The sequence below is a fragment of the Belonocnema kinseyi genome, chromosome 6 (assembly GCF_010883055.1).
Source record: "Belonocnema kinseyi isolate 2016_QV_RU_SX_M_011 chromosome 6, B_treatae_v1, whole genome shotgun sequence".
In the NCBI taxonomy this organism is placed as follows: Eukaryota; Metazoa; Arthropoda; class Insecta; order Hymenoptera; family Cynipidae; genus Belonocnema; species Belonocnema kinseyi.
This window is the reverse complement of record NC_046662.1, coordinates 46,837,594-46,850,119: the sequence shown is the minus strand read 5'-3', so window position 1 is coordinate 46,850,119 and position 12,526 is coordinate 46,837,594. Positions and strand designations below refer to the sequence as shown.

General features: G+C 28.3%; 1 protein-coding gene across 1 annotated transcript in view; it reads right to left on the bottom strand.

The window, feature by feature from the left end:
• Positions 1–5,019: 5,019 nt before the first annotated feature.
• LOC117174602 overlaps positions 5,020–12,526 on the bottom strand; it is a 12,309-nt gene continuing 4,802 nt past the window's right edge. The window contains exon 5 of the mRNA XM_033363834.1: positions 5,020–6,023. Within this exon, the coding sequence (XP_033219725.1) occupies positions 5,533–6,023 (491 nt within the window). The 3' untranslated portion in view covers positions 5,020–5,532. The remainder of the gene's footprint in view (positions 6,024–12,526) is intronic.

Genomic DNA, 12,526 nt, shown 5'->3' with positions numbered 1-12,526 from the left:
CGCATGCGTAGTATGCACTACGGTACTGTGAGTAGTAATACGGACTAGACAAGCGTTTAGTAAATTCAACCGCTAGCTTAGTCTGTCCATTATATACTACTCAGTTTAGTAAATATCACCCTTGCTGGGGTGAGAGTTACCAAACATTTTTCTCCGTGTAGTTTCGCATGTTCGTAACCTGTTACTAACCTGTTCTAGACCAATTTCTTTTTTGTTCTAGAATAGTTAGAGATCAGTTCTGTAACCATGTTTTTTGGGAAGCTACGATTAACATAACATTTTATTTAATAGGTGCAAGGATGAAATATTTTATACTTTATAGGAATGAACGTGACTATCTCAAAAAGAAGTAGCGCTTGGTATTTACTAATTTTATTATTTATTGCTATTATTTATTAAGTAATGTGAGGGAATTGAATTTTGAGTTTAAAGTTTCAGTCCCACATTGTTAACTAATTAATAAGCTACTGTTTTCCATCTTTAAATTTCTGAATATGTCTAAGCTAGAAAATAATGTATATTCAACCGTAGACATAACGTGCTCTATAAAAATATCGTTAAAAATAATAAATTCTTACATTTTCTGAAATTCTTTTAAATTCTCCTAAATTCTGTCGTATTCTCGGTAATATAACCTAAACTTAAATTCTCGGTAATTTAAGAACTACTTGAGGTAGATTATGTTGGAAAATAATGAGCAAAAAAGAAATGAAAAAGGTTGTTTTTTTCTTATCAGGCCGGAAACTTTTTACCCTACCCTCGTAAAAATATTCGTTTTATGAAGATTTGTTTCAGTATTCAATTATTCTTTTACACTTTACAAAACAATCGCAATAACACTTTTATGCAAAAATTAAAATACACCTTTAAAATTGTACCCACTCTTTCTAGTTCCAGTTTTCGGCACCAAGGGGCGAAATGGTAGACCACCATTCCCAATAATCATAGAAAATGATTTTTTGCACAAAATATATGTAATTATGATATATAAAAACAGTTCCTATATGTATCTCAGTCAAGTAGAAAACATGCCTGAACTCATATTTACATTAACAACAACAAATAAATATTTTAAAGATGAATTTTTAGAAAATAATAATAAAACAGTGAAAATAGAAAATAAACAATAAATTATGCTTTGGCAAAAATTTGCAAAAAATTTATCCTGTAAATCATATTTTTAGTTATCAATTTTATTATTTGGCTAACAATTTTTTCAATTGTTTTTTTAAAAGACATACTTTTCGGTTGCTTTTTGGCTGAAAATCTGACTATTTAGAAGAAAATTAAGTTATTGTTTATAATTCTTATTTGGATGTTGCACAATAAACTGGAATCTTCTTTGGATATAAAATTTTCTACTTTTTTAAAGTTTTTTTTAGTTTTGTTTAATTCCTCTGTTTTAGGAGAAAACTCATCTTCAAATATTTTGTAGAAAATTTACTTTTGGTTTTAATTTAATATTTTTGTTTAAAAAAAAAGAACTGAGACCTTTTCTACATCCAAATTTTTAATAATAAAAAAAAGTTGTTTAAATTCAAAATTCATCTGTTGTGAGAAAAATTTTATATTCCTTAAAAAATTAAACTTTTTGGTTCAAATTAAATCATTTTCTTAAAACGTCATTTTTTTTTTATTCTACTTTTTTGTTGAAAAATTTAATATTTCCTAGAAAATCACTTTTGTTTCAAAATTTATATTTTGATGTTGAAAATTGAACTGAAATATTTTCTGGAAGTTCAACTTTTTAAAGAAAAGTTTGACGTTCTTTTTGTTTAAAAATTGGTCTTTTTGGATTAAAAATTCAAATTTTTCGTAGAAACTTATCTTTTGTTACCAAATGCATATTTTGATCTTAATAAGACAACTGGAATCTTTTTAGGACAAAAAATCAACTATTTTTTGAAAATTATTTTTTGCTAAAAATTCATCTGTTTTAAGAAAAATCTCATATTTTCAATGAAAATACAATTATTTTGTAAAGAATTTAACATTTTTATCAAAAAGTCTTCCGTTTTTCTTGAAAATTCGTCTTTCTGGATTAAAAATTAATTTTTTTTCGTAGAAACTTATTTCTTGTTTGAAAATTGATGCTTTGATCTAAGAAGTTAACTGAAATCTTTCTTATAAGAAGATTTAACTATTTTTTGAACATTTATCCTTTTAATTTAAAAATTCATCCATTTTAGTATATTTTTTTATAAAAATGCAATTTTTTCGTTAAAAATTATTATTATTTTAATTAATCTTTTTTAACTGAAAATTCAACTACTAAGTTTTCGTGGAAAATTATTTTTTGCGCAAATCAAATTTTTTGTTTGAAAATTACATTTTTGAAGGGAAAATTCGTCTTTTGTCAAAAAATAGTTGAGTTTGCATCCAAAAAAGATCCCAGATGACTGTTCAAGATCAAAGTTGGAATTTTTAAACAAAAATTGAGTTTCTGCGGAAAAAATTGAATTTTTAATTCAAAAAGCTGAATTTTTCTAAGCAAAAATGGTGCATTTTTAACCAAATATTTTAATTCTCTACTAAAAAGTTGCACTGTGATCCATGAAAGATGAAATTTTGTACTAAAACCGAAGAATTTCTAATAAAAAACGACAAATTGTTTTTTTAAAGTTCAACTCTTATTCACAAAATGTTTCAGTTTATTTTTCAACGCAAAAATATAAATTTTAATCAAAACGTAAATTTTCTACGAAATAGATTAATTTTTCAATAAACAGTTGCGTGTTTATCCAAGAAAGATGTAATTTCTGCTAAAACGAGCAAATTTTTTAATTAAAAAGACAAATTTTCAAAAAAGAGATGAATTTCCACCCAACAAAATTTTAATTTACTTTTTAACACAAAAAGACAAATTTTCAACAAAAAGTAAATTTTCTGGTCAATAGTTCATTTTTCAACAAAACAGTTGCATTTTTATCTCAACAAGATTTAATATTTCTACTGAAAATATGAACTCTGGAATCAAAACGACAAATTATGTAAGCAATACTTTTCTGGAAAAATTACTTGAAATTTTTTCAACTCTTTAAAATGCCTTAGAATTTTTTTAAATAGACTGAAACATTTCAAATCTTTTACAATTGTATGAACTTACAACCAATGTAAAAATAACTTTTTAACCAAAAATGCGATAATTAATTTTTTAGTAAAAAAAGTTTGTTAACAAACAAAAAGATAATAATATTTTTTCACCAAAAAAAAAGACAAGTATGTACCAAAAATGCCCCGTTAATGAAATAATTTCGAAAAAAGAAAAAAAGATGTTCAAACAAAATCGTAACATTTTCAACCAAAACTAATAAACTTTTAAACATTAAGATTAATTTTCTACCAAAAAGTAGAAATTTTAAATTTTTTAACTGGAAATTTAAACTTCATTTTTCGGTTTAAAAAATATTTACAAAACTTTGAATTTCATGAAAATAGTTCAATTTTCAACCAAAAATATGAATAAGAAAAGTAATTTTATACAAAAGGGTTGAACTTCCAAGTGAAAAAAACATTTTTTTACTAAAAATTGTAACTTTAGTTTTCGGTTCAAAATAAATCTTTAACCAAAAAAATACAATTTCAACATACTACTTGATTTTGGAACTAAAGAAATGAATGTATTAAATCCCCTGAAACTTTTCTAAGTTCTTGAAAATTCCTTGGAAGTTTTCAAAATACCCTAAAATCGTAAAATTTTTTGTAATGAGTGTAATTTGTAATTCGTGATTACAGTTCACAGTTACTTTAAGTACTTCTTACAAAACATTTTTTTCGAATAATTATAAAACATCTGAACTGGAACATTTCCTAATTATAAAAATTCCCCATTTAAAAAAATGTTTATATTGTTTTTAAATTAATATTACTTTTTTAATAAAAAAACAATAATTATATATCTATTCTAGATTTTTTTTAATTTATAGATTTAAAAAATTAGTGTTAGAATTAAAAATAATAATAATTGTATAAAAATTGTATAAATAAAATAAATTTAAAAACACGAGCTCTTCGCATGAAAAAATAAATTTTCTCCGAACTTAATAATATTTTCTTAATAAACTTTACGGGTTTAATTCAGCACTCATTCATTTCGAAGTTTCTTTTTATTTTATTTACTTTTTTAATTCAGAATTCGACTTTTGAAAACATGTTTTTTAATTTTTAAAAATACTATGCACATTTACATTTAAAATTTTCCATTCAGAAATATATATTTTCCAACAATTGTTGTTTTAAATTTAAACAATAATTTTTAAAAACTTCAAACATTGAACAAAATTTCTTCTTCGGTAAAAATAATTGATTTATTCATTTTAGTTAAATAAATAATATTTAACAAACAAAATTCTTGTTTAATTCGGAAATTTTCTGTCGGAGTTTAAAAAAATTATGGTTTAAATTTAAAATAAGAATAATTCCGTATACAAATTTTATAAAAAAGTAAATTTAAAAAAACTTGCTTCTCAAATAAAAAAATTAATTTATCCCGAAATTTTCTTCAAATTCAAAGAGACGTTGCATGTTTTAATACAGCACTAATTTATTTCAAAGTTTCTTTTTATTTTATTTTAAATTAAATAATTCTTAAAAACTTTAAAAATTGAAAAAATTTTCTTTAGTTAAAATATTTAATTCATTTCTTTTAGTAAATAAATAATATATAACAACAAAAACGTTTTAAATTGTTTAATTGGGGGATTTTCTAGTTCAGATATTTTATTATTCGGTAATGAGACAGAAAAATTATGAAAAATAAAATTCCCGAATAATAAAATTTCCAGATCAATGAAATCTCCGAAAAATAAAATTCCTAAGCAGTTTATAATATTACGAAGTGGGAAATTTCCGCATAATAAACTTCCTAAACAATAAACTTTCAGAATAATAAAATTCTAAACAGTTCATAATATTACCGAATGTAAAAATTCCCGAATAATAAAATGCCAAATAGAAAATTGCCATAATTGTTTTTTATTCACATTATTTATTTATGATTTGACAATTTTCGGTCGGCAATTTTATTATTCAGAAATTTTTAAATTCAGTAATATTTTAAAGTCTCCGGGAGTTTCATTTATGGGGAATTTTCCTATTAGGAAATTTTATTATTCGAGATAATTATTATTTGGAAATTTTATTATTCGGGAATTTTTTAATTTGTCAATAGTACAGTGGGAATTTTAGTGTCGGGAATGTTATAGTTTGGGATTTTTTAGTCGAGTTGATTATTTCATACTTTTTAAACTACTTTTTAAAAATTCTCTTTATATATTTCCTTCTGATTTTATATTTTTGAGAAGTTACACTGGAAAAATGGAAAATACCGTTTATGAAATTGGATTTAAAAAATTTTCAGATCTATAGATTCCTGTCTCGAATTTAAAAATCCAAGAACATATACGGTAAAGTCCTTTTTTCTCACCGCAACATTTTTCTCACCGCAACATTTTTCTCATTGCAACATTTTTCTCACCACAACATTCATCTCATGTTGTAAACTGCTATAAAAAGTCGGCTATAAAATTTGATTCACCTACCAACCCACTCAACAATTGGAAAATAATTATGAACTAAAGTTTCGTACTCTTTGAATGCCCTTTCTCTGCCACTGAAAGATATATAACAAACTTGATGATTCGGCTGTATTTTTCCTACGTGATAAATTCCGTCAATGCAGACTCTCCCAATAAAAAGAGGATAATTATCCTCAGTTTCTCCACCCACAAGTGCATACAATGGAACACTACCCTCCCAAGATTTCACCCAGTTGATATTTTTCCCGCAAAAAATTTGAAAACTCGTTTTTTCATGTACTTGCCCACCCCATGGTAAAGTACACATGCCACCAAGAACATTTCCTGGAGTTACAGATCCTCGGTGATGGGCTCGTCCGATGTAGGGACCATCCTCAGACACTGAAACTGCGTTTCCAGGTATCCCTACTTCATCATCGTAATCAACCCAATAATGATTGGTCTCTAATAATTGTTGTCTAAGAGCCAAACATTGTGACTGCATTCCTGTAAAAAAATATACATTTTTCACCCATTCTGATTAAACTCATCAGTGTTGACAGGGTTCCGATTCGGGAAGCGATTTCAAATTCCCGGTCATTTTCTGGTTTTTCCTGGTCAAGTTTTTCAATTATACTGGTCAACTAAAAAACATATTCAGGCTAGTCGTTTACACAGAAGAAAAAAAATTCTCGGTTATTTCCCGGTCAAGTTTTTCAATTTTACTGGTCAACTAAAACACATATTCAGACTGGCCGTTTTAATCAGCGAAAAAAATTCCCGGTCTTTTCCCGGTTTTTTTCCGGTCAACTAAAAACATATTCAGACTGAAAGTTTCAATCAAAGAAAAAAATTCTTATTTTTCCCATCAAGTTTTTCAATTTTCCCAGTCACTTAAAAAACATATTTAGACTGGCTGTCTCAATCAAAAAAAAAGCCGGACATTTCCCGGTCAAGTTTTTCAATTTTTCTGTTTGACTGAAAAAAGTATTGAGACTAGCCGTTTTAATGAAAGAAAAAAATTCCCGGTCAATTCCCGGTTTTTACCAGTCAAGTTCAGCTAAAAAATTATTGAGGCTGGCTATTTTAATAAAAAAAATTCTCGGTCATTTCCCGGTTTTTTTCCGGTCAACTAAAAACATATTCAGACTGAAAGTTTCAATCAAAGAAAAAAATTCTTATTTTTCCCATCAAGTTTTTCAATTTTCCCAGTCACTTAAAAAACATATTTAGACTGGCTGTCTCAATCAAAAAAAAAAGCCGGACATTTCCCGGTCAAGTTTTTCAATTTTTCTGTTTGACTGAAAAAAGTATTGAGACTAGCCGTTTTAATGAAAGAAAAAAATGCCCGGTCAATTCCCGGTTTTTACCAGTCAAGTTCAGCTAAAAAATTATTGAGGCTGGCCATTTTAATAAAAAAAATTCTCAGTCATTTCCCGGTTTTTTTCCGGTCAACTAAAAACATATTCAGACTGAAAGTTTCAATCAAAGAAAAAAATTCCCAGTCAAATTTCGGTTTTTCTAAGTAAAATTTTTCAATTTTTCCGGTCAATAAAAAACAATATTCAGATTGGCTGCTTTAACCAAATTACAAAATTCTCGAGTGTTCCCGGCACGTCTTTCAATTTTTCCGTTCAACTAAAAAACATATTCAGACTGGCCGTTTTAGACGAAGGCAAAAATTCCTGGCCATTTCCCGGTCAACTTAAGACATATTCAGGCTGGCCGTTTTAAAAGAAGAAAAAAAAATCACGTTCATTTCCCGGTCAAGTTTTTAAATTTTCCCGATAAACTAAAAAACATATTCAGGCTGGCCATTTTAAACAAAGAAAAAAATTCCCGGTCATTTCCTGGTTTTTATCGATCAACGAAAACATATTCAGATTGAACGTTTTAATCAAAGAAAAAAAATTCCGGCTTTTCCAGTTGTTTTTCAATATTTCCGGTTATATGAACAACTGGCAGTTTTAATCAAAAAAAAAAAAAAATGGCTGGAAATTTCCCGGTGAGGTTTCTCAATTTTTCTATTCAGCTAAGAAACATATTGAGCCTGGCCGTTTCAATAAAAAAAAATCCCGGTCATTTCCCGGTTTTTACCAGCCAAGATTTTTAATTTTCCCGATCAACTAAAAAACATATTCAGGCTGGCCATTTTAAACAAAGAAAAAAATTCCCGGTCATTTCCTGGTCTTTATCGATCAACGAAAACATATTCAGATTGAACGTTTTAATCAAATAAAAAAAATTCCGGCTTTTCCAGTTGTTTTTCAATATTTCCGGTTATATAAAAAATTGGCAGTTTAAATCGAAGAAAAAAATGTCCGGACATTTCCCGGTCAAGGTTTTCAATTTTTCTGTTCAGCTAAAAAAATATTGAGGCTGGCCGTTTTAATAAAAAAAATCTCGGCCATTTCCCGGTTTTTAACAGCCAAATTTTTTTAATTCTCCGGTCAACCCAATAAACTATCTTTAAAGTGGCTACTTTAATCAAAGTAAAAAATTCTCAGTCCTTACCCGGTCAAGTTTTTCAATTTTCCCAGTCACTTAAAAAACATATTTAAACTGGCTGTCTGAATCAAAGAAAAAAAGCCGGACATTTCCCGGTCAAGTTTTTCAATTTTTCTGTATGACTGAACAACATATTGAGACTGGTCGTTTTAATGAAAGAAAAAAATTCCCGGTCATTTTCCGGTTTTTACCAGTCAAGTTTTTCAATTTTTCCGGTCAAACAAAAAACATATTCAGGCAGGTCGTTTTAATAAAAGAAAAAAATTTATGGTCATTTCCAGTCAAGTTTTTTAATTTTCGCGATCAACTACAAAACAGATTCAGACTGGCCGTTTCAATCAAAGAAAAAACTCCCCGGTTTTTGTCACTTAACTAAAAACATATTCAGACTGACCGTTTTAATCAAAGACAAAAAATTTCCGGTTTTTCCTGATAAGTTTTTTAATTTTCCCGGTCATTGAAAAAAATATTAGGACTAGTCGTTTTAATTAAAGAAAAACATTTCTAGACATTTCAGGGTAAATTTTCTTAATTTTCCTTTTCAACTAAAACCATATTAAGGCTGGCTGTTTTAACCAAAGAGAAAAAATTTACGGTCATGTCCCGGTTTTTGACAGTCATCTAAAATACATATTTAGACTGGTCGCTTTAAATAAAGTAAAAAATTCCCGTTCCTTACCGGTTCAATTTTTAAAAATTTTTCCGATCAATCAAATAACATATTGAGACTGGTCGTTTTAATAGAAGAAAAAAATTCACGGTCACTTCCCGGTCAAGTTTTTAAGTTTTCCCGATAAACTAAAAAACATTTTCAGGCTGGCCGTTTTAAACAATGAAAAAAATTCCCAGTCATTTCCTGGTTTTTATCGATCAACTAAAACATATTCAGATTGAACGTTTTAATTAAAGAAAAAAAATTCCCGGCTTTTCCCGTAGTTTTCAATATTTCCGTTTATATAAAAAACTGGCAGTTTTAATCAAAGAAAAAAATTGTTGGAAATTTCCTGGTAAAGTTTATCAATTTTTCTGTTCAACTAAAAAACATATTGAGTTTGGCCGTTTGAATAAAAAAAAAGTCCGGTCATATCCCGGGTTTTCCGGCCAACTAAAAATATATACAGACTGCACGTTTTAATCAAAGAAAAAAATTCCCAATTTTTCCCGGAAAGTTTTTCAATTTTCCCGGTCATTTAAAAAATACATTTAGGCTTTCCGTTTAAATTGAAGCAAAAAATGTCCGGACATTTCCAGGTGTTTAATAGCCAAGTTTTTTTAATTCTCCGGTCAACCCAATAAACTATCCTTAGAGTGGCCGCTTTAACCAAAGTAAAAAAGTCCCAGTCCTTACCCGGTCAAGTTTGTCAATTTTCCCGGTTTACTAACCAACATATTTAGGCTAGGTAATTTAATATAAGAAAAAAAAATCCCGGTCAAATCCCGGTTTTTCTAGGTAAAATTTTTCAATTTTTCCAGTGAATAAAAAACAATATTCAGATTGGCCGCTTTAACCATATTACAAAATTTCCGAGTGTTCCCGGCACGTCTTTCAATTTTTCCGTTCGACTCAACTCAAAAACTTTAATCAGGCTCGCCGTTTTAACAAAAAAAAAAAAAATTTCCTGTTTTTTCCGTTTATTTTTTCAATTTTACCGGTCATTTAAAAAAACATGTTTAGGCTGGCCGTTTTAATCAAAGAAAAAAATTCCGGCCATTTCCCGGTCAAGTTTACAATGTTTCTGTTCAGCTAAAAAATATATGGAGGCTGCCATTTTACTAAAAGAAAAAAATTCCCGGTCATTTCCCGGTTCTTAATAGCCAAGTTTTTTAAACTTTCCCGGTCCTTACTTGGTCAAGTGTTTCAATTTTCCCGGTTTATTAAACAAAATATTCAGGCTACCTATTTTAATCAAAGAAAAATGTATCCCGGCAATTTTCCGAGTTTTTCCAGTCAAAAAAAAAACATATTCAGACTGGCCGTTTGAATAAAAAATTCCCGGTCCTAACCCGGGTTTTTCAGGTCTACTGTTTTTAATTTTTCCACTAATAAAAAACAATATTCAGACTGGCCGTTTTAATCCAAGAAAAAAATTCCCGGTTTTTAATAGACAAGTTTTTTAATTTCTTCAGTCTACCAAATCAAATATTCAAAATAGCCAGTTTCAATCAAAGAAAAAAATTCCCGGTCATATCCCGGTATTTCCAGGTCAAATTTTTCAATTTTTCCGGTCATCAAAAACAATATTCAGATTGGCCGTTTTAATTAAAGAAAGAAACTGCTCGTTCATTTCCCGGGGTTTCCTAGTCACCTAAAAACACATTCAGACTCGCCGCTTTAACCAAATTACAAAATTCCCGGTTTTTCCCTGCATGTTTTTCCATTTTTCCGTTCAACTAAAAAAAATATTTAGACTGGCCGTTTTAGTCAAAGGAAAAAATTCCCGGTCATTTTCCGGTAAAGTTTTTCAATTTATCCGGTAATTTAAAAAAAAAAAACATATTTAGGCCGGCCGTTTTAATCAAATGAAAAAAATTTCGGATATTTCCCGATCAATTTTTTCAATTTTTCTGTTCAGCTAAAAAAATTGGGCTGGCCTTTTCACTCAAAGAAAACAAATTTCCGGTCATTTCCCGGTTTTTAATAGCCAAGTTTTTTTAATTTTACCGGTCAGCAAATAAAATATTCAGAATCGCCGTTTTAATCAAAGAAAAAAATCCCGGTCATATCCCGGGGTTTCCCAGTCATATAAAAAAATATTCAGACTGGACGCTTTAACCAAAGTAAAAATTCCCGGTCATTACTTGGTCTAGTTTTTCAAATTTCCCGGTTTACTAAACAAAATATTCAAGCTAGCTATTTTAATCAAAGAAAAAATTTTCTGGTAATTTTCCGGTTTTTTTTCAGTCAATTAAAAACATATTCCGACTGGCCGTTTGAATAAAAAATTCCCGGTCCTATCCCGGTTTTGCCAGGCCAACTTTTTTAATTTTTCCGGTCAATCAAAAACAATATTCAGACTGGCGGTATTAATTAAAGTGAAAAATTCCCGGTTTTTTTTCCGGAAAGTTCTTCAATTTTTCCGGTCAACTTCAAACATATTCAGGCTGAAAGTATTAATAAAATAAAATAAAGAATATAAAAAAATTCCCAGTTTTTCCCGATAATTTTTTCAACTTTTCTGATCATTTAAGAAACATATTTATATAAATTTTGTGATTAATGACAGTTAAATTAATGAAAAAATGACGCATTTTTTCACAAAATAGTTCAGTTTTTAACTAAAGAGATAAAATTGCATAATAAAATAATGAATCTTTAAAAAAATCAATGTTTAACAAATTAGATTAACTTTAAACTAAGTATAAGTTAAATTTTTGAATAAAAAGATTAGTTTTTAATAAAAAAGTAGGAAATTGTCACAAAATAGTTAAATATAGTAATCGATATTAACTAAATAAATTTAAATGAAATACAAATTAAATTCAAAATTTAAATCTAAAATTAAATAGAAAATTGAATAAATTAAAAATGTAAAGAATGGAACAATTTAATTTGTGACGTTTAAAGTTTAAATTTAGCATAAGGAAATTTTAAGGACTCAAAGCTAATAATTTGAAAAAATTATTTTTTATTTTTTATTAAAAAATTTCGGTTTTAAAAATCAGTCATGTTAAAAAAATTATTTCTTCTAATTATATAAATTTAGGACGGTCCGTCGGTACAGTAATTATTAGATTCGCATCAAAACCCTTAAACGGCCAAAACGCCACTACCGGGAAACCGCTTTTCAACGGCCAATAACTAAGACTATTCGACACTAGAAAAAATTGAGACACATATATTTTTATTGCTTAAGATCTCCTCTTTCCGAGGGTGCCAATGAAATTCCTCAAAAAATTTATTTATTATCCCAAAATGCAGTTTAAACCAAAAAAAATGTGATTTTTCGTGCCTATTTTTTTTTTGTGAACCATTTTCCAAAGCTTTTCGAGTCTGTAATTAACCTGGAATCTTACTAACGGGTGGAATAAATGTCTAAACTTTGAGAATCCATGGTTCAAAGATCGATTTTTCGTTTTAGTATTTTCAAAATGGCGTCTTAATGGCAAAATTTTTGTGAAAACATTCATGAATTTTTTTACAATAAATGATGCGCTTTTCGGAAAAATCATTAAGAATAAAAAGTTCTTGTAATCAACCAAGGAATACGCCTGAATTTTTTCGTAGCGTTTTGAGAAAAATTTTGGATTTTGCATATGAACAATTTTTGCAAAATTCAAAATTTTGCTCAAAACGCTCCGGAAAAATTCAGGCGTATTCCTCGGCTGATATCCTGGGAATTTTCGAGTACACCTAGCAAAAAAAAATGCCAAAGCGTAAAGCCTCAAAAATTGCAACAAATTCCGAATCGGAATGGGATTCCGATGAAAATAATGAACGTATCATCATACCTAATCCAGATTACTCTGGCTCTGATGGAGATGATTCATCAGATGACGAGAAT